The 21,324-nt window shown below is 36.4% G+C and overlaps 1 protein-coding gene and 1 long non-coding RNA gene across 5 annotated transcripts in view; one reads left to right on the top strand and one right to left on the bottom strand.

Annotated features, from left to right (window-relative positions):
- The window catches only part of drongo (Arf GTPase activating protein drongo), a 129,210-nt gene extending 116,043 nt beyond the window's left edge, over nt 1–13,167 (top strand). For 3 of the 4 annotated variants that reach the window (XM_065217699.1, XM_065217697.1, XM_065217698.1), the window contains exons 5-8: nt 8,210–8,845; nt 12,297–12,500; nt 12,560–12,969; nt 13,036–13,167. In XM_065217699.1, the coding sequence (XP_065073771.1) occupies nt 8,210–8,845; nt 12,297–12,500; nt 12,560–12,969; nt 13,036–13,086 (1,301 nt within the window). In that variant the 3' untranslated portion in view covers nt 13,087–13,167. The remainder of the gene's footprint in view (nt 1–8,209; nt 8,846–12,296; nt 12,501–12,559; nt 12,970–13,035) is intronic. The other variant, XM_065217700.1, reaches the window with a different exon arrangement.
- Nucleotides 13,035–17,178, bottom strand: LOC135697866 (uncharacterized). The gene is made up of 2 exons (XR_010517446.1): nt 14,140–17,178; nt 13,035–14,085 (listed from the first exon to the last, which is right to left on the bottom strand). It is a non-coding gene; the product is annotated as an uncharacterized LOC135697866 (long non-coding RNA).
- Nucleotides 17,179–21,324: the final 4,146 nt, after the last annotated feature.

The following is a 21,324-nucleotide window of genomic DNA, read 5'->3' as shown; positions in this document are numbered from 1 at the left end:
TTGGCATAAGCACATTTGGCATAATGGACACTTTGCACAACGGAGCTTTATTTTTGAAACCAACAGTTAATGTACATTTACAATCTAACTATTATCCCTTCTTTTAATTGCTGCTCGTTCTTTCACAATATCCACGATTTTCCATGATAATTGAAGGCCGCGGTAGCACTGCTAATGTTTTAAAAAAGGAATCTACAATGCATAAATATGATAAATATTGAGTATTTCCTTTGTTAAATATTCGAAAAAAGAACCATTCTCTTTTTTGTGAAATATTCAAAAAAGATAGTGCTCATCTCTTTCGACGAAGGAAATACTTTCACAAGTCACAGAAGTAACAATTTTATGAACGAGCAGCAACGAAAAGAAGGAGTAATCTTTGGTTGTACATTAACTATTAGTTAAAAGAATCTTCAATTCGATTATGCCAAATGTCCGTTATGCCAAGTGTCCATTATACCAAGAGTTTATTATGTCAAGTGCCCATTAAGCTTATGTCCTTATGCCAAACGTCCTTATGCTAAATATACCAGACCCATAAGAACAGGTACTACACCTATCTTCACCACTATGACATGCTTTTTCTCTGCATCCGGTTAGTTGAATGATGTCATATCATTCATCTGAGAAAGGGCGGATGCGCCGCACACATTGAATTATCTACTTTTATTCAGTTGTGATCTAATAGGTAATATTGCCTACCACTTCATCAATCGCAAAAGTAGGACAAACCAATCCAGTGTTGTCCTCAATGGCGGTAGGTATTTCACTTTATTATGACATAATTGAAATATAAAGTCTGAAGTTTGCATTTCTCAAACATTCTACCCTAACAGAATCATTTCTGAATTCATTCTTCCTACTCATTCTGTGCTTTCTCAAGAATTTCTCCAACTACTTCTTTGAAATTACTAATGTATTCCTTTTCAAATTCAAGTTTCTCGTTAATTTATTAGGTTTTTTTTTCATGATAATGTAGTAATTATCTACAGATTCTCTAGTTAAAGCATAAATAAAATGATCTTTTCTCGAAGTTCTAGAAAAATATATATTGTTCTATGATGAGTAGTTAGAACCGCTATTTTAACTGCTCAAAAGATACGATTAATTAATTGAAGATTTTATTTTTTTTGAGATCTTAGACGCAGAAAAAACTCTAGGTCTATGATTTGGAAATATTATCAAGATAACAGGACTATAGAGTAAGGTGAGGCAAAAGTTCGATCTAAGTAAAAAAAAATTGTTTAAAACAATCAATATCTCGAAACTCCAAGCGTTTGGAATCAAACTAATTCCATACACATGATCCCTAACTCAATATCTTAACATAACTCCCCAACTTCAAAACGATTCAGCCATAGTATTGGAAGAACATGGCAATCAACTAAAGCCACTCGAAGATAGTGGCTATTAAACTGATGCAAAATTTGAAATTTTCGTTCTACGGCGCGCAAACAGTGCCAAATTGGGCAGCCTTCCAAAATTTGAATTCATTTAATAAGAAACTGACTTGGCACAGACCATTTGAAGTTTGTATGGAAATTACTATGGGAAAATCAATTATTTAGATCATATCAAGTCTCCGCGTACATCGTACGGGTTAGGCAAAAGATGTGCGTCTATCTTAAAAAAAAACTGTCGCATTAATGGCCCTTCGCTCATTTTCAACTTCTATTCAATTTTCATACTGCCGTACTCTAACGGAACTATCCACCTACCCTCTTCTAAAGATCATTCTCTAGCTAATAAATTATCACACTAAAGCTTCATGTTAGCATTTCCAACCAACTCTATTATTTTCTATTTATTCTAGTGAGTTTCTGTGTCAAAACATGATCCGAGCAAAAAAGTAGTATTCGTAATAATGGTATATAATGCTGAATTTTATCGTGTTTTTTTTCGAAAATATCTTCCAAATAAACAAACATCATCCAAATCACCCGATTCGTCCACCGACTAAATCTATTGCCACTTAAAAATTAATTTCAGTCGTAGTATTAATCAGCAGATTAAATCGTTTTTCGTCTGGTGCTACACCGAGCAATCGGCCTATTTAATAGTTTTTCGTCGATTGATTTAGTCGGCCAACTTTGTCTGCTGTTTAATCGGAACATTAGAACATCCCGGCGGCGCCGACTGGGATTGAACCCAGGCCTGCTGGGGTGAGAGGTAATCACGCTTACCACTACACCACCGGCGCCGTTGTGCAATATACATGGATGAGGACATATTGCTGTTTCAGGGAACATAATTCGACGCAACTGACAGCAACAGCATGGTAGTAAGGTCCAATTTATTTTGATGCATTTTCAAAAAAATCAAAAGCAGTATTTTTCGACGCTTCACTTCAGATTGCAAAAAGCTCGCATCGTTCTACTCTTTTTGTTATTATACACAAAATGACGCGAGCTTTTTGCAATCTGAAGTCATACGTCGGAAACAAACTGCATTTATATTTTTCGAAAATGCATCAAAGTAAATTGAACCTTAAAGCCGGTAACCTGACGCCAAATGCTAATTTTGCCGGCGCCGGTGGTGTAGTGGTAAGCGTGACTGCTTTCTCACCCCACACACGTGTATCATCTTCGGCTTTACTTCGTGAAGCGCCTTGCCAACCATTTGCTCGTTTCCTTCTACCGCCCCGAGTGAGCTGTGTCGCACGAGCTGCTTGTCATGAAAAAAACAAAACGAAGAAGATTATATCATTATTGCTTTCCACTTCTGACATAGCGTTATCATTCGGTTCGTTGATCGCTTGTCATTTTGTCATTTGGAGATATTTTTGATTCCTTGCGTACAATAGAGTACAAAAACCATGGCTGCTATGTCACACTGCAGAATACAGTGTTGCCCACAATACAGCTGCTTGATCATGACATAAGATTATCAGACTCTTAAATAATTAATAACTATTTAAATTGACGTTTGACTGAAAACTGATCTTCTGCAAAGTTGTAGCTAATTTTCCATAAGAATAGTTATAGAAGTTTTTAATAGAGCTATATGGAAATAGGCAAGAAGTCAATGAACAAAAGTTTGGTTTGCCATACTAGTTTCCATATAAACTTCAAATGGTTTGTGCCAAGTCAGTTTCTTACCAAATGAGTTCAAATTATGAGAGGCTAATCAGGACCCTATTTGGAATCACTTGAGCATTGTGGAGCGAGAATTTCGAAGTTTTTGACGCATTCTGCTCCATTCATGATTGTTTACACATACAGCATCATATTATATACATATACAATATCTGTATTCAATATTGATGGGTTGTGAGCTTATTAAATTTCAAAATAAGCAAAAGATGAAAAGGCAGATTTAGAAACGCTGGTTTAGAGTAACTAAACAGCTTTTAGACTGAATGATTTCATGGGTTTGGAATTTTTGCCCACTATAGGCAATTCCAACTCCTGACGACTTACCAAAAATCTTCAAAAGAAATGCAATCATGCCCTGAAATAAAATTATCCCTTTACTATTGAGTTTTTCTTGTTTTACGCCACCGAAGTTGGTACAAATGTTATAATCTCGAATCAAAGTTTTGCCTGTGACGGATTTCACGCCAACTCGTCTTCGGAGTTGGCAGCACCCTCTCAGAACCTTATGAAACTTTGTGGGTGTGGAGACTTAGCAATTTTAAGCAACTTTGAGTACTTATTTTTTTCAAAATTTATCTCGCCTAACATTTGATAAGGGTCAAAGTTTTTTGTCGATTTTTTTTTCAAATCGATATAGCTTAAAAATGACAAGCCCTACAAAATAGTGATGTATGGCGAACTTTTAGCAAATAATCTGAAATTTTTTAAAAAAAATTAAATAAATTAAAAAATTGGTTTCTACACTCTAAAAAAATATATTTAAAAATTAAAAGTAATTTTCCCAAAAATGGTACCCCTCAGATTTGCTTGATATTTTTTCTCATGAAAGGCAATATAATTACCTAACTTTTCTTCATACATCGCAAAGTGGGCGCTTTTAAGGAAAAAAAGTTGTTCGAACAACAACTTTTTCATGTTAATTTTTTTTTTAGCGTGTTTCACTCAAAGTCGAATAGTAATACGCGCACAACCTTATTAAAATCCGTTGAAACTTAATGAACTCGTAGAAGGCAAATTAAATTTCTCCTTTAACTGCATGATCATTTCGTCAAAATCATTTGATTTGTTGACATCGTCTGAATCCATCCCAAATATATTTTTACGCACTGCCTTTGTGATCTCTGCAGATTTTTGAACACGATAATTCATACTTCTCATACTTCTCGATGAAATTGGTGATAACTGTAAGGTTGAAGCTATACAATTGAATTGTTCCACATTATATGGACCTTGGATCTGATCCGCTGATGGGATTGATTCTAGCGATGGATCTGTATCTGTAAAATTAAAGAAAAGAAAAAAAAATATTACCACACATTAATATATAACGCTGTTAAGGTGATAGTACCATGAACGGGGGTGGTTTTGATAATAGGGGTAACTTTGGTAATGCAGCTAAGCCAAAAATTTATGACTTAAGGCACATCGTACGCAATATTTTGGATAGGAAACCGATGTTCCCTTCCAAAATAATGAATACGAAGAGCATTAAGTCATAACTTTTTGGATTAGCTGCATTATCAAAGTTACCTCCATTATCAAAGACATCCCCGTTTACGGTACATCGAAGCCGCATCTGAATTTTCCCCATGTTTGTGGAGCACGAGCTGCATAAACCGCATATCGTACAGTCGTGAAAATTTGATAGATTGTTCACCGAGGTTGGCCTACCAATCGATCAAATTTGTACGATAAGCGGTTCATCCAGCTCGTGCTCTAAAAAAATGTTGAAAATGAAGTTGTATCTTCGATGTACAATCCTTAAACCACACAGTTGAAACAGTTAAAGTTATTATTATTTACCTAGTGTATCATCAAATTCCTGATGTTCTGATTGCTGATGACTTGTTGATGGTTGCGGCTCTTCAAACTTCCGAGCATGGCTTGATTCTTTTCCATCCGATCGCCTCTTTTTCGGGAGAGGTGTCCTATTGTGCACTAAAATTCCACGACACGATTCACAAATACGCATTGTTACATCCAATTGATGATCAAAGCCCCATGAATGTATTTTCTCTATGAGACTTGATGATAAATTACGTAAATTATTGCGGCTGCAATTGGGATTGTTTATGTTGGCACTACATTGCACCCTTTTAATAATCAATTCAGCAGATTTTTCCATTGTTGTATATATAAACACTTTTTCGTTTCAACAACTATGCAGCACTACACTTTCAACAACTATGCACTACAGCAACTATGAGCATTGTTGTGATATCACCAAACTTAAATATTAGATTATGTCGGTAGAAACAGACTGCGGTGCTTTAAGTTTATACCTTATATCTCTCATGTGACTACCTGCGTTGTTATATAACTGCTATATAGCAGGTAACTTAACGATTATTTTAGGCATGCCTTAAATAATCGTTAAGTTACCTGCGCTATTATATGTATTCACTTGAGAGATGAGGTATAAACATATATATGCATATTGCTTACTAATGGACACACCTAATACATAAAAATAAATGAATGATTATTTTTCTATTTAAATTAATCACAAATACATGAATTGAAATCTTTTCATGAATAAAACATACTAAGTGATTTTTACTTAGTTTACCTGTTGATTTGGAACAATTTGAGGGTGGTTTTATAGAAGTTGGATAGAGTGTATGCATATATTATAATACAATCCATCACAGGAAAGTGCAAACCATGCTGAGATGGCTGTTCCTCATTAGAACGTTTTGTTCTGAACTCTTATTGGACGATTTACAGGTAACTTCTCTGTACCCTTTTCAAATGTTAGGCTAGATTTCGCCCACATTATCGAAAAGTATACCCATAAAGTTTAATCGAATTTTAATAAGGTTGTGCGCGTATTACTATTCGACTTTGAGTGAAACACGCTAAAAAAAAATTAACATGAAAAAGTTGTTGTTCGAACAACTTTTTTTCCTTAAAAGCGCCCACTTTGCGATGTATGAAGAAAAGTTAGGTAATTATATTGCCTTTCATGAGAAAAAATATCAAGCAAATCTGAGGGGTACCATTTTTGGGAAAATGACTTTTAATTTTTAAATATATTTTTTTAGAGTGTAGAAACCGATTTTTTATTTTATTTAAATTTTTTTATAAAATTTCAGATTATTTGCTAAAAGTTCGCCATACATCACTTTTTTGTAGGGCTTGTCATTTTTAAGCTATATCGATTTGAAAAAAAAATCGACAAAAAACTTTGACCCTTATCAAATGTTAGGCGAGATAAATTTTGAAAAAAATAAGTGCGCAAAGTTGCTTAAAATTGCTAAGTCTCCACACCCACAAAGTTCCATAAGGTTCTGAGAGGGTGCTGCCAACCACTGGATGAGTTGGCGTGAAATCCGTCCTGTAACTCTTCGAAAACATCAACCATTTTTGTGATTTTTTGGGGGATAGTCGGGCTCCTTTCATCAAGTGTAAAACATTGAGTTTTAATTTGCACGGGCTTCAAAAACGTCAAAACGAAGTTTTGCCCCACTTTATTTTATGTTTTTTTTAGAACGATTGTTTAGAGATATTGTCGAGATTTAGGATTTTTTTTGCTGGGCCACGTACTAATACAAATACTTTAGATTTTAGTTTTTTTCTACCTTCTGGAATTAAGAAAAATATAAAATATAAAAAATATAAAGATCTGGTTTAAACAATTATTGTATGCCTTTGGTATTTGATTTTTTCTGAGACGAATAGACATATTTGAGATGTTGGCCATTGACAAAAATTCAGATCCCAGAAAACAAGTTTCTGGAAAATTTGTAATTGTTTTGTTATTTTCCAAAATTCCGAAAAAAAAATCTGGAACTTTGAAAAATTGACAAGATTTAAGACTAAGATAAATATTCTTCCAGCAAGACTAAGTAAAGTTATAAAAAAATACAGAACTTCGATTAAATTTTCTTAGTTTTGAGAATTTATTTTATTTTAAGAATCCTCATTATATTTAAATTTTAAAACTGGGAAATCTCCTAGTAATGAGTTTTGGATTTGTGGAGTAATGCATAAGCCCTTCGGAAAACGCTCAATAGGACATGATCCAAACTGACGTATTGAAACAGATGACTCTGTATCAGTGGTAGTGAAATCGAAATTTTGAGTAGTATTTCTTCGCACTACCCAGATCATTGCTTTTAGGAAACGACACATATCCACACATTTTCTTTTAGTTTACTACCATTCTTCCGTGAGCTCGGTTGGTAAGAAGTATCCGAGAGTGATGCGCTTGATATGGATGAATACAAACGAATTTGCTGTCGCATAGTGATGACTATCACAAACTCAATGTATTGTCAACTAAGCAGTACTTTGAGCTACTAGCACCTCCTTCTGGAAAATAATATCAATGAGTAAACGTGACGTCCAATTATTGCGTAGCTACTCAGATTAACTGTCCTGCCTGTGTTTTTTAGTTAAAGGACCGGAGCGACGGACAACCATCTGGAAGAAGCTTCTTTTAGAATCTTCTTACGCTTGAGAAGATTTAGAAGCTTATTCTAGAAGCTTGTCTGTCGCTCCGCTCTGCTAACTAGAAAAAAAAACATGGCCAAGACAATACATCAGAGGAGCGTTTTTCAAAGGTTAACCCTTAAAAAATGCCTTCCTTGATTTTATTAAAACATAACACGTGCTCCTTGACTCCATTGTCACCGAAAACTTAATATTTGTTGCTAAATGTTAACCATTGTTTTTTAATTCCAGTTTCCAGTTGGCCCAATTGAGACGAAATTTTGTGAATGAAAATATAATAGAAATATTAAAAAAAAACTGTTCTAGATAAGCTAAACAGATCTACATCAAAGTATTGCCTGTAGGTATTTTGTTTTTCACACTGTTGTTGTGTTCAAACCTCTCGAAACATACCTAGTATGCAAAACCAGAATTTAGGATGGAAAGGGTTAATGCAGTTTTAAATATGCTTTTAACGTGAAGATCCGGTGGAACTGTGATTTGCGTTTTCTTATTTTGGGGGAAAGATGAAAATTTCAATATACGTATTATCAACATACCTTCTTTTTTGGATTCACGTTATACTGCCTGTACTATCACTGTATTTTTGTCTGTTTCTTTTTCTCAAAACGCTCACCACTTGGGAATGCTACGGTTCACTGACTATTGCATACAATCAGGAAACATGAGTAGTGGTTCATTCTTCAGCAATAGCAATAGCATTGACAGCAGCACGACAAATAGCAGCAGCAGTACAACCAGTGTCAACAGTATAAATAACGATGTATTCATCAACAACTACAGTCTACTGAATAATAACAATAGTGCCAACGCCGCCACCACCGGCTGCAACGGTGGGGGAGGGAGTGGTGCTGATCTTTCAAACTTTAATAGTAGCCAGTTTACGGCATTCGGTGATTACCAGAATAATGCTGCAAACTCCTACGGTGGTAGTTCGCTCTGCAGTGGGCCGAACGGTTACAGCTACTTTCAAAACTATCAACCTGATACGGGCTGTAGCGGCAGTAGTAGCCTTAACTTCACCACCACTGGTAATAATAGCAGCAGTAACAACAACAACATCATCAACAACAACGTCAGTAACGTCCAGTGGAATCTGTGGCAGCAGTTCAATCAGTGGCCACCCCACGAACCACAGCCCATGTTTGGAAGTATGGGTAGTTTGAGCTGCAATAACCAAAGTCACCAGTCATCAGCTAGTTTAATAAGGTCGCATCAGCACCAACAGCAGCAACAACAACAACAGCAACACCAGCAGAATCAACAGCATCACAGCTCAAATCAGAATCGATGGAGTAAGTGGTGTCGATGAGTGTCTGTTTGTGTAGCTTGCATTGCCCCTCAGGCCAGGTTGCCTTATTGCTTTGTTCATCGGCCGTAGTTGCATACCTGTCGCATCCCCAGGCGTGTTCTTTAGATTTGGTTTGCTTTTATTGCATCTTCCGATTTGATTGCTGATTTGAGTCTTTCAATATTCATGTTGTGTGGATTTATGTTTTCATGCATCAGTAGGTTTGGCTTTTTCACGAGTCAGGCTCCATTTGTTGAGCTGCGTTAGTCAAGTGGATCTAATAATTCCCCATTGATATTTGCAGCCATACGAATCATTTCATCATCATCATTGCTATAATTAGCAACCGTTGAGAATCATTAGTTTGATTATGCTAGATAATTATTTATTTATTTATTGAGTTACTTATTTGGTTCTACATATTATTTATGAACAGTAGAGATTGATCTGAACTAGATTGGAGGACTTGTTTAGGGTTATACATGTTTAACTGTTTCTCAGAGATTTTAGACACCTTTCCCACCTGTGTGTACAGTCTTCCATACTAATTTTAGGAAATTGGTAGATAGTCTTCATAAGTCTCTTTAACACTCCTGGATCATTCGTAACTTATCCCGGGATGAGATTTGAACTCGTGACTTTGGCGTGAGAGGTAACGACTAGGCCGGAGCCGTCCCCATTCTTGGTCAGTTTAATTTGCTTGGTTTTAAATATAATTAGAACTTGTATGCTTTGACTTGTGCATATTCATTTTATATTATGTTTAGATGTTTTGCATGAGATATAATCTTCTATATCATCGTTTTTCAATCGTTAGAGAATTCCCCCCAGAAGGGAAAAACCACTGTTCTATAGCGGAAGGGATATGTTCCAAGAACAGGCAGGAATGATATTCACACTATTGTTCATAAGTTCGATTTTCTTTACCAGTGTGGTACCGACTGGACGATCTGTGTGTGACAATTGACAAGGCATCATGTTACTGTGTATAGTTTTCAAAGTTCTGTGAAAATTCATCCTGATACAGGAGAATACTCTCCGGTGACAACAGGCAGGATTCCGTACCGGAAGATCGTGTGTGGATCATATTGTTACGCTCCGTATCCTCCTGGAGCACATAAACGGATTTCGAGGGTTTCTGTATTTGGTATTTAATCGAAAAGTCACGACTCAGTTTTACGCAAAATTTGGGGTATACTACAGCTGTCAAACCCTCTATACACAGGTTGAACCCAACATGTCCTCGATTATGACAATCTGTTATATGGGACGTTTTGGTTCAGAGTCCTATTCTGAATTATTTAAAAAACTAACTGTTTGCTTAGATATTCCAGTTTCATGATGTTTTTAAACGGCTGTTCAATAGTGTCCTCTGCGCAAAATGCAGTTCGTCATCGCTTGCTGCCAGAGAGCGGTGATTTTATTATTTCAGTGCTGCCATTGTTGGAAAAAAATCTCTCCGCATCATCTAGCTTTTAAAATGTAAATAGAGGTGGCACACTACGAAGAAGCGGACACGAAATCTTCAAGCAAGTGCTTGATTGGAATCCTGCAGGACAACAACGCAGCAAAGATAGACCCAGGAGCGCGTGGCGCCTTAATAAGGAAGTTTACTTGGTGGACCTTACACGATTGCTTTTATTGACAATAATGGTATTGTCAATCCATTCTATATTGACGTCAACGCATCCATATTGACAATATTTCTGTATTAACATAATCAATATTATTGTCAATAATTCCACTTCACGTCAATATATTGATACGTGTGGGGTTCGCTGACGAAAGCTTGCAGCCGCCCAGGTTGAGAATCTTTCACGTTGCCGAGCTTCCTCGGCATATCAGTGCGCCGTTGTGTAAGTAAAAGAACATCAGCAGCCATCGAACTCATTGAGATGAGATGATCCATAGGCCACTGTTCGATACACTGTCAATTGAGCAACAGTAGCGGTGATAGTATACATGCAGGCCCCTTTCTGCATGACTCTGCACGTGAAGCCTCATATTGCACTTCGATGAGGTTGATGATTTCATTCGGAACTCCACTTGCACCTCAGAACGCTCGACAGATGTTCGTGATTGAGTCGATCGAACGTTTTTTTTTCGGTATAGTCAATGAGTACCAAGCACAAGGACTCTTGGAATTCGGTCTATGACAGTGATTCCCGGAGAGTCACGTTTGATCTATTTCAAACAGACCTTTGAGAACTATACACAGTAACATGATGTCTCTCGTCAATTATCGTACACAGTTAGATTCCCCTGCTTAGGAACCATAACAAAGTCGCCCGTAATCCGGTAAAAACTCTCAACCAAAAAAAAGGTCCTGTTTATGGGGTCAGGTTTGAGCATCTTTGCTGATGTGCAATCGACCCTGGAGCCTTGTTGCATTCCATGCTTCGGATAGTTACAACTTCTGCAGTGATTGAGCCTCGGAGTTCACGTGAGTGATTCGCCGTACCTATGCGAAGATATTGATGGCTGGGTTAGCAGTGGAAACTTAAAATAGTTGTTTGAAGTGCTCAAACCAGATCAGTGGAGTCGGTAAGCAACAATCCAGTCTTATTTTTCACATGAATCTCCGGCTCATCATTGCTCCACTCAAGTGACGTGAGATGTCGTAGAGGAGGCTAATATCGCCAGTTGTTGCAGACTTCATCCCTATGTAGGCTAAGGAGTCCACTTACTCTCGCTCGTCCCTTCTGCCAGAGCACTTGACTTCCATCTGTAGAGCCGAATATCGTTAACGGACTTGATTCTTGGCTCCTCTGGTTCTCATCCGCTCTATCGCGGCTTTTGCTTCATTTTTCTTTTGGCAGGATTCATTAATAATTCACAATTTTCTCTGTGTGTGCAACTTACGCAGGTTGTTCTCACTCGTCACTATAAAAACATTCTTGGTGGCCGTCCATTACTCTTCTACGGTGCCACCTCACCCTCAAGTGCTTCGAAGAACGACCTTTTCTCTGCTGGATCTTCCACCAGCGAGTGTTGAATCGCTTACCGACGCCCCTATTTTTCCGAGATCATGGCGTCTTGTAACCGAGTCATGGCTCATAGTCCATGTTATCGAAGCTGATCTTCACATTGAAGTCGCCATGGTAGATCTTGATGTTACCCTTTGTAACCTTATTCACGGCGACATTCAGTTGACTGTATAAAAAAAACTCCTTGTCCTGATTATCGTCTTAATACGAGGCTCCCACTTGATGGGTATCAGTATATGCCTGAATGCTAGCTTGAATGCTAAGTAGGAATCCAACTCCACGGTTCCGAGAACCGTTTTGACGACAACTGGCCCATACAGTTGTTTTTTTTTAATTGAAAATGAACAATCGGATATGGATTGCCTAATTAGAGAGAGGGAATCTGATATATCTATAACAGTAGACAAAAACTGAGGGACAAATTAATCTTACAGAGGATGCTGATTTGTCTATCCGTTTTTCTTCTAGGTCTTCCGATATCTGGTAGTGCAAAATCCTCCGCAGCGCATAGTTCAGCGACGCCGTCCGTAGATAGATACGCTGCCTTGAAAGATTTGGATGACCAGTTTCGGGAAATTAAATTCGAAACCGAAACAAACAATAACAACAATGGCACCTCCAATGGTACCAGCAGTGGAATGAATGGCAACCATACCAATGAAGTGCATCAAGGTAAGACAACAATCATTATCACTATCGAGACGTACTTTAATGAGTTTTATACGGTTCAGTATCCACAGCAAATCCCTTCAAATCAGCAAATCCGTTCCAACAACATCAACAACAACAACAGCAACAACAACAACAACAACAACAGCAACAACAGCAACAACAACAACAACAACAACAACAACAACCACCACAACAACAACAGCAACCGTCACAAACGCTGAGCTGGACCATTCCTGGTTCCACGCCGTCAAAGACAGGAGCGACTACCAACGGTTTCTACGCAACGTCACCGTACCAGAATGGGTTCGTGCATCCGCATCATCTGCTGAATGGCAATGTGACGAACGGGGTCGGTTTCACCAACGCCTTTCACCATCATTCGGGTATGACAGGCGCCGCTCCTGCGGTACCACAGTTCAACGGTACAGCTCCGATGAACCACTTTGGGCATTTCGGCAATCCTTTTATGGTAAGTAAAATTCAGTTTATATTTTTTTTAGTCGAACAGTTTAATTTTTATTTTATTTCCACACAGGCCGCAGGTGCTACAACCGCAACGTCCAAATCGAACAATCCATTCTTATGAGTATTCTCGTAGGACAACAGTAATGCCAGCGGCGGCATCATGCTGCAGCCAAAATCCTAAGCATATACAAACACATATAGGTAACCTATCTACAACAATACCGGTAGAGCAGAGCAGTCGAATATGCGGTTGTGCATTGTGATTTACACTGTGGTGATGTGCTCTTTGTCTCTAAGAGGTGTAGAATATTTAACCGTGCTTTTTTCCGGCTAGTGTGTAGTAAATGGAAATGTAAACGTATATTTCCATCGCGTCAACTGGAAAATCGCGGTAGACATGATTTCATCAGAACAAAACAACTTGGAGTGATATATCGTTTTTAGTTATAGAGAGGGCCGGGGAAGTCTCTGGAAGCAACACGGAATCGAATTGGCGGTGTGTAAATTCGAATGTTTGTAAATCTGTATATTTATGATTCTGTTTTAAGCGCGTGATTTTGGAATACACACAGACAGCAACCGAGAGAAGCGAGGAATGTGAGTTTTCTTTCTGTTATTAATATGATGTACCATTTAAAGCATGGGTGGGTCGAGTGATAGTCACGACGAGAGACGAGAATATTGCCAATGTGCCGAAAATTGAAGTGATAAATTCCATTACGCAAATTGATTGTAGAGTGAATATGTGAGTTTTATCTGTTTCTTTGTTTACGATATCCGTTGCATGGTTTGTGTACTAGATGTCTTTATTTTACGGAGATACAGGCTGGCTGCTCGGTCCGGAAGAATCGTCGTTATTTATCGCTTATGTGGAGGTTTTCTTATTGAAGCTACACGTGGGATTTAGATGAAGGCAAGTTAACGTCATTTTAATTTGATCATGATCAAATTGCAATCTTCAAACATTGTTTTCTTGTTATCATTTCTTCTTTAAACTTCTATCTATCTATCTAGCATACCTACTTTTTTGGCGTATGGCTAAGACCCAGACTTGAAGCAACTTGCATCTGATTTTTCAATGCCAACGAGATTATCAAATATATTGTATTAACAATATGATCTATTCATGCCTTTTCCATACCTTGCAATAACGACTCGAAAAATATTGCTTTACGCACCATCTAGCGTTGAAAAAGGTTAGCAACAATCATCCAATAACAAGCGAGGGGCGCGAATATAGCACTTATTACAAAAATAAAAGTCAAATTATTTCCATTTATTACATTTTGTATATTACATGCATGTATGTCGGCTGTCATCAAATTAAATAACATGCTGAAATACATACATTATAAATATTATACAAATTATAAATCGGTTTACCCTGCGTGAAGATTATCAAATACATTTGTAACCTTTTTGGGCAGTCGGTTCGCCAGTTATGCGAAAGAGTAGATCATATTGTTGATATAATATGTTTGAAAATTTTGCAATGGACTCTATGACATTACCCAGTATACAACTACCATGATCGGCGTTGTCCCAAAAATCAACCATTAGGGGTGATGCATATATTATGTTACGCTCTCTTTTAAGATTTTGTTACAAGCAATGCATTAGGTAGGAAATACGTGACGGAAAGGACGAGAACTTTTCCTCAATTTAACGTGACATAATTAATGCATGGCCCTATCCAATTTTAACAATCCATTTCAAATGTTGTTGAATTTTAAATAATTCTTTCTTTTTTAAAGACGCAAATGAATTTTTTTTCAATAAAATGCACCACGAAAACGCTCAATTATTGCAATACATATAGCTGCTCAAATTTATTTACAGGAGCGGACGGACAAGCGTCTAGAAGAAACTTCTTTTAGAAGCTACTTTTAGAAACTTGTTCATACTACGCCATGCAAAATTTTAAATCTGCATTATTGTGATAGTTTTTTAAGATGGCTGAGAAAGGCCAATATTTATGGCTTATATTGCATTGCAATTTTGGAGTAGCTTTCATAATTGAACAATGCAGTATGATTGAGATACAGCTAAGGGTGCTTCCATAAACCACGGGGTACTTACAAATAATAGCATGAACATTAAATCCAGTATTGCTATATCAGCTGCTTGCTCATCACTTGGTGTAATGTAAGTCGGTTTTTAAAAACGTGTGAGAAAATCGCGAAACGACTTACTATAAGGGAGTTTAGGAAAGTGAGGTTATATCAGTGCATTTTATACCGATATAGTTACACACATGATCGGCATTTTTTCATAAACAAAGCTAACTTTACTGAAAAGTCGTTTAACCATAGTAAAAGATAAATTGTTATTTTTTTCGAGAGCAGTATGTGAATGGAATATGCAAGAACAGCTCATGATCAATGATTCTTCATTTGAAAAATGGACGTTTCTTTCAAAGTTTTGAAGAACAAATATTGATAAAAATAGATTAATGTTCGAAAAAGCAATAAACCCTTATTTATTAAAATAAAATCTAAGTGACACATATATTATCTTTTAATGAAGTATTTAATGAAGAAGGCCAAATTTCTTCTTTACGGCATATACAATCTCTTCCATGGAAATTTAATAAAGAATGGAATACAATCAACTCTCTCTTACTCGATATGCAAGTAGCTATTGACAACATCAAGAAACCAGAAATTCCCGCATATTACATATATTAACCAATATTTCAATACTCAAATCAAATGTGGTTTTAATAAGAAATTCGTAGTTGCGTAAAGTTTTCAGGTATCTTTAACTAAAAATGCACAACCAATTTTATATTTTTTATGGAGCACAATTACCTTAATTTTGAATAATTAAGATCAATTTTACAGCTACGAATTTATTTATAATTATCGGTGAATAATATTAAACCCCTCTATATGAACGGAGGTGAAAATAAATGGACAACAAAGTATTCGAAACACATCGAGTTAGGGAAAGAACGATGCTTACAAAATGCAATGGACCTTGAAAATGATCGAGTTTGGGACAATATCTAGTTATAGAATATCTAATAAGGGAGAGTTGACTGTATTACGTTTTTTTTTCGAATATTTTATTACTCCTTTTCAAGATCTGTTCTCTAAAAACCAAAATACGGCTCAAAAATATCGAATACGCCATTTTGATTTTTTTTTGCTAGACTCAAAATGGCCGAATTTTAGCTCAAATGTGAATGATTGACGATAAATGATTATATTCCCTTCTTTTGATGACGAGGTGTTCATTTATATTTTATTCAAATGCAGCTTTTGACAAATAGTTCTTTTTTTCATGATCTTGTTATGAATCATTGAAAAATAGCAAATAGTTTGTAAGAATAGCTCATGTTCAAAAGAAGGTTAAATTCCCAATAAATGATTTTTTCTCCCAATAGTGTTCATAAGTACCGCAGTCGTAAACATAAACAATGGCTTCTTCCGCAAATTTTCCGAGAATGAAAACTCACCCAGGGGGAAAAGTTCTTCTATCCGATGGCTTACATGGATAGGCTTTGAATTATGTGCTTGCGACTTAGGAGCTTTTCTTTTTTTGATTATGAGCTATTATGTCTGTTCCCGTACTTGCTTTTCTTGTAAGATCCTGTACAGCATGGAGCAAAAGCATGTTCCCGTACTTTATGTAACGGGTGTTCAATAAAAAATGAGAATTTTTTCAGTCATATAGCTAGTAAAAAAAATTTTTTTTTTAACCGAATTCAGTATTTTTTATTAAAAACATAATGTTTATTCTCCAAAAAAAGTCAATCAATATTGGAGAAGGGGCCCTGGTCAGCCGTACGACGCAACTTAGTCGCGATGCTCTCACAAGAGCCGTGGACGGTATTGAAATCATTCTCATTTTTTATTGAACATCCGTTACCATATATTTTCTTACAACTTACTGCCAAAGCAAAGAAGCAAGTACAGGAACAGAGCTATTCTTTCATAGTCCATTCATATGCGGCTCGTGAAAAAGAATTTAGAGGGACATGGGGCAGTTAGGCCACATTAAGAAGTCCCTCACTAATGATACCAAATGCAGTGAAAAATTCGAATGATCTTCAACCAAATGGATAGTTCCAAGCCCCATACTGCCCATAACCGCAATAAGAACATATTCCGGAGTGTACGGGCTTGAGACCAATATTTTTTTAAATGTACCAAGCCCACCATATACGATAAATCAATTCACATGAACATTCAAAAACAAGATCAATACGAGTGATGAAACCCTTAGAAATCAAAATGCATCCTACGACGCATCAAATCACATGATAATTCAAAACCATAACCATTGGTGGTCATATTTATTGAGGGTTGTAAAAACCACATTGGCCACATCCGGACATGTTCCGGGGAAGTGGACAGAATCTGTCTATCATGATGCGATGTTGTCCAACATCCTTGATTATGTATTTAGAAACAAACCCAATAAAATAGCTGTGACGTATTTTTTAGATTATTTTTATGAAATCATATTTTGTTCTAATGGGTCTGAGTTGCGGTTACTTTTTGTTGTGGGACAATTTGACTTGGTATTGTTTTTCAGTTTTCCTGAACAAATCCCATTTTTTTGAATAGCACAGCTCAAAAAACATTAAAATTTAAACTGAATAATCATGCTAATCTAAAATGGATAAAAATGCACATGTTAGTGACTTGTCGTTACCGGCAGCATATAGGGGAAATGTATGTAATGTCGGCCTAAGTGTCCCTAATTTGGGCCCATACATAAATTCAGCAATCGACTAAACTTTCAATAGCAACCAAAAATATCCATTAGTACCGTCCCAATGACGCGTTCATCTAGATACAATTGATAAATAGCACATTTTTAGCGATGGGCCCAATCCTAGATCCGTAGGCCAACATTAGAGCCATTACCCCTACATCATGAATTCAAATTGAAAATAAAAACTAAACTTTTGACTTTTAAATCATATGAACAAATGTTGTACAAAAAATCGTTTCGTCACCGAAATACAACCTTTGGGGTAAAATGAGTACTCTATCGGGGTGGTATGGGTGCCCTAGTAAATAACAGTAAATAACAATTTTCTGTTCTCATGAAGATTTCTGAAGTGAAGAAGTGAAGGGTCAAAAATGAACAATTTTAGCAGCCGCTTCAAAACGTGATTATACATATGATACAGTCATATTTCTAAAACGAATAATGCAAAATCAGAGATTTTAAGTAAACAATATTTAAAAAATGAGGGGTGTTCATATTGTCCCGATTGGACTTGAGACATATTTTCTTAAGAATAACTTTTATGATTATTGGGAACTAGAAAAGTTTCGTGTCATATAAGAAACTAATGACCAGTTATGTAGCTGCTGAAGGAATATTAGCGATTAGTTATTAGAAATCACTGTTAAACCTTATTTGCTGATTCAGAAATCTTACAACATTTTTGACATTTTGAGCTAATCTAACGCTTTTCGAATATGTGCAAATTAATAGTTCAAGCCTACTGTCATTAAGCAAGCCCATCCGTGTTTTCACGAATGAAAACGTTTTCCTATTATTAAAGGGACGTTCGAGGAAATAGACTAGACTTTAAATTCAGGTGGGTTAGTGTAATTGGATCGTTTTTGTTATATAGCGAAATAATTAGATCAGTCCTTAACAATGTCTTTAGATCCAATAACACCAAATTCAGCACAATTAAATGTTTGATATTTATTTTATTTCTAAATGTCATCGGGAAATGGTCTATTCCGTTATTTCCATGAAATGGTTCATCCTGGATATTTTCCGGGAAATATTTTCCAATTTCAAAACCATTTTGAATGAAAAAAAGCGTCTCGAAAATATTGTTTTCATTGAGTCCCAAGAAATTATGGTAAACAAACCGCTTAGGAGCAAACACGAATTTACAATGGCTGAACATCTCATTTATACGATCTAGAGAACCTTTAGACTAGACAAATCTTGTCGCCATGAATTGTTTTAGTACACTCATAAAAAATAACACGTCACTCACATGTGTTTCACATCTAAATTTGCGCAATTTGGCAAACACATCCATTTCATGTGTGAATGTTTTGATATAAACTATTTCTTATCACTATAAAAACGCTTGCGACACACGCGGATTTCATATGTCCCAATTGTTGACTTAAAAAATCTGACACATAATTATCAAACGCTCTACACTTGTAAGTGTGATGTCAATCATATCGGATTAGTATGTCATGTTTATTGGGTTTTAACTATTTTGTTTAACACAAATTTGTTAAACAAATTTCAATTTTATTTAAAATTTTTACACATTAATATTCTATTGCTGCTTTCCCCACTTCGATCTCGATGCCAGTCATCCGTACAGGAGCCATTCGTGACCCAATTTAAGTAAAGAGGTTTACTGCAAGGATAGTTCTGAAAAGAGAATGCTGATAAGATTTTAATGCTATTGGCAGTACAATAGAAGTTACTCACCTTTTCGAATAAGTTTCTAGTTCGATAGACATGGCTCCCAGAATATCCTCCAGAATCAATTTCTCTGAAGAGAATTCATGTATAACTTCATCACTACAAACAATCCGAAAATAAATCAGATAAAATAATTTCATGCATATCATATGATTACCTCTCCTTGTCAATCAACACTTCGCTGAACCTATCAACTCGAAACACCGGGCCACAATGCATAATCATCTTCCTTTATCACTGGTTTTTTCGGTTGGTAATGATCTCCTTCGGAAATTTTATCTAGCAAGAAAATCACTCTTGGCCCTGCTATCCACGTAAATGTTCTTCGAGCATAATCTTCGGGAATTATATAATTTGCATACGGTGCAGCTGTTTCCCATGGCAACGCCATTTTTACTTGATTTAGGATGAAGTTGACAGGTGGAAAAAAATATCTTCTTGTTTACCTTTGAGAAACAAGTAATTCGCATCGTATTGAAATGTTAATCACTTGAAAGCGATTTGTTTTCAACAGTGGTGTGGTTTCATAAGTTATTCAATTGGTTCAACGTGAAATACACTTGAATTGATGGAGTGAGATTTTTCATCAATCCAAAGTGTAAAGCACTAGAACAACACTTTGATCCAATGTGGAAATCCCTGAAAATCAATGTGGATGTGCATTTGAAAAATCAAGAGTTCAAACATTTGAATCAGACGTGTACATTTTTTTGAGTGTATTCTTCTTGTTAGGTATTAGGAGAAGGAGGGGCATAGTGAACAGGTGCATATTGAGCTTCCTGTTCATTAGCCTTGGATTTATAATGGTTGGAAATAAATTAATTGGCCATTAATCATTGCAACCTGGTACCAATGAATTTCATTCGAACAATTATTAGAGGTTTGGGGCTATAGCGCGGGATGTTCATTATGCCCCACCTGTGAACACTATACCCACTTACCCCTACTAGATATTATTGAAGAAGCAGCTGATTTTGTTGCATCATCTGTTCCGAATGTCTATCTTGAGGGGTATTTTTTAATTCTTGTTTATTTTCCGTCGGTTTCTGTTGCGCAAATTTCGTCTCAGGAAATACCAACGACCTCGGCGGGGATTGAACCCAGCCCCACTGGGGTAAAAAAGCATTCACACTTACCACTCAACACTGGCGCCGTAATCTCTATAGTTACATTTGCATCTGGTTGGAAATTTGCTCATATGTTTCCTGTTCACAAAAAGGGAAGCAAACGGGATGTGAATGATTATTGTGGAATCAAATCGTTGATCGCAGCTTCGAAGTTAATCGAGTTAGTCATTATGGAGCCTCGGATTTCTCAAAGTAAGCAGTTTCTAAGTGGCGATCAACTCTTTTGCAGTTAAGTTCCTACCTAGTCGTCGTATAAAGAAAAAAAGTTTCTGATAGGAGTTCAATAATCGAATGAAAATACATCTTGTGACCAGTTTTCCTCTGAATGGGAAACTTTGCAATCACTGGGATCACACACACATGGGAAATACGCAAATAACCTCTCTTGGATTTAGCGTATTTCCTACCTCTTTTTTTTTCTTTTCCGGTTGCTCAACAATCGTTTGCTGGAACAAATTGCATTTAACTTGAGCTACCGCACCGTTAATCTGTAAAATCTAAATCGATGCTTCGACGTGCAAACATTGCAACGAAATCTATCTAACTACGACTTCATACTTTATACTGATTCTAATGATTCCGCTTTCTAGCAGTCAGCCTGAAAAGTTGTTGTAAATAGAGCCCAGAACAAATTATTTACCCTTCATTTTAATATCATAATCAAAGAATTATCCCTCACACCAAATATAGAAAATCGAAAAAGTATTGAGAGAATTGTCGCCATAATCAACTTACTCACACATTTACAATCATAGGTTGTAAAGATGAGGCACTCAAACTAAATTATGACAAGTTATACCTAC

The sequence above is a fragment of the Ochlerotatus camptorhynchus genome, unplaced genomic scaffold, assembly GCF_037179485.1.
Source record: "Ochlerotatus camptorhynchus isolate MF236.1 unplaced genomic scaffold, CSIRO-AGI_Acam_v1.1 ptg000078l, whole genome shotgun sequence".
NCBI lineage: Eukaryota > Metazoa > Arthropoda > Insecta > Diptera > Culicidae > Ochlerotatus > Ochlerotatus camptorhynchus.
Note: the sequence above shows the minus strand (reverse complement) of the source record. Positions and strands in the feature narration are given on the sequence as shown.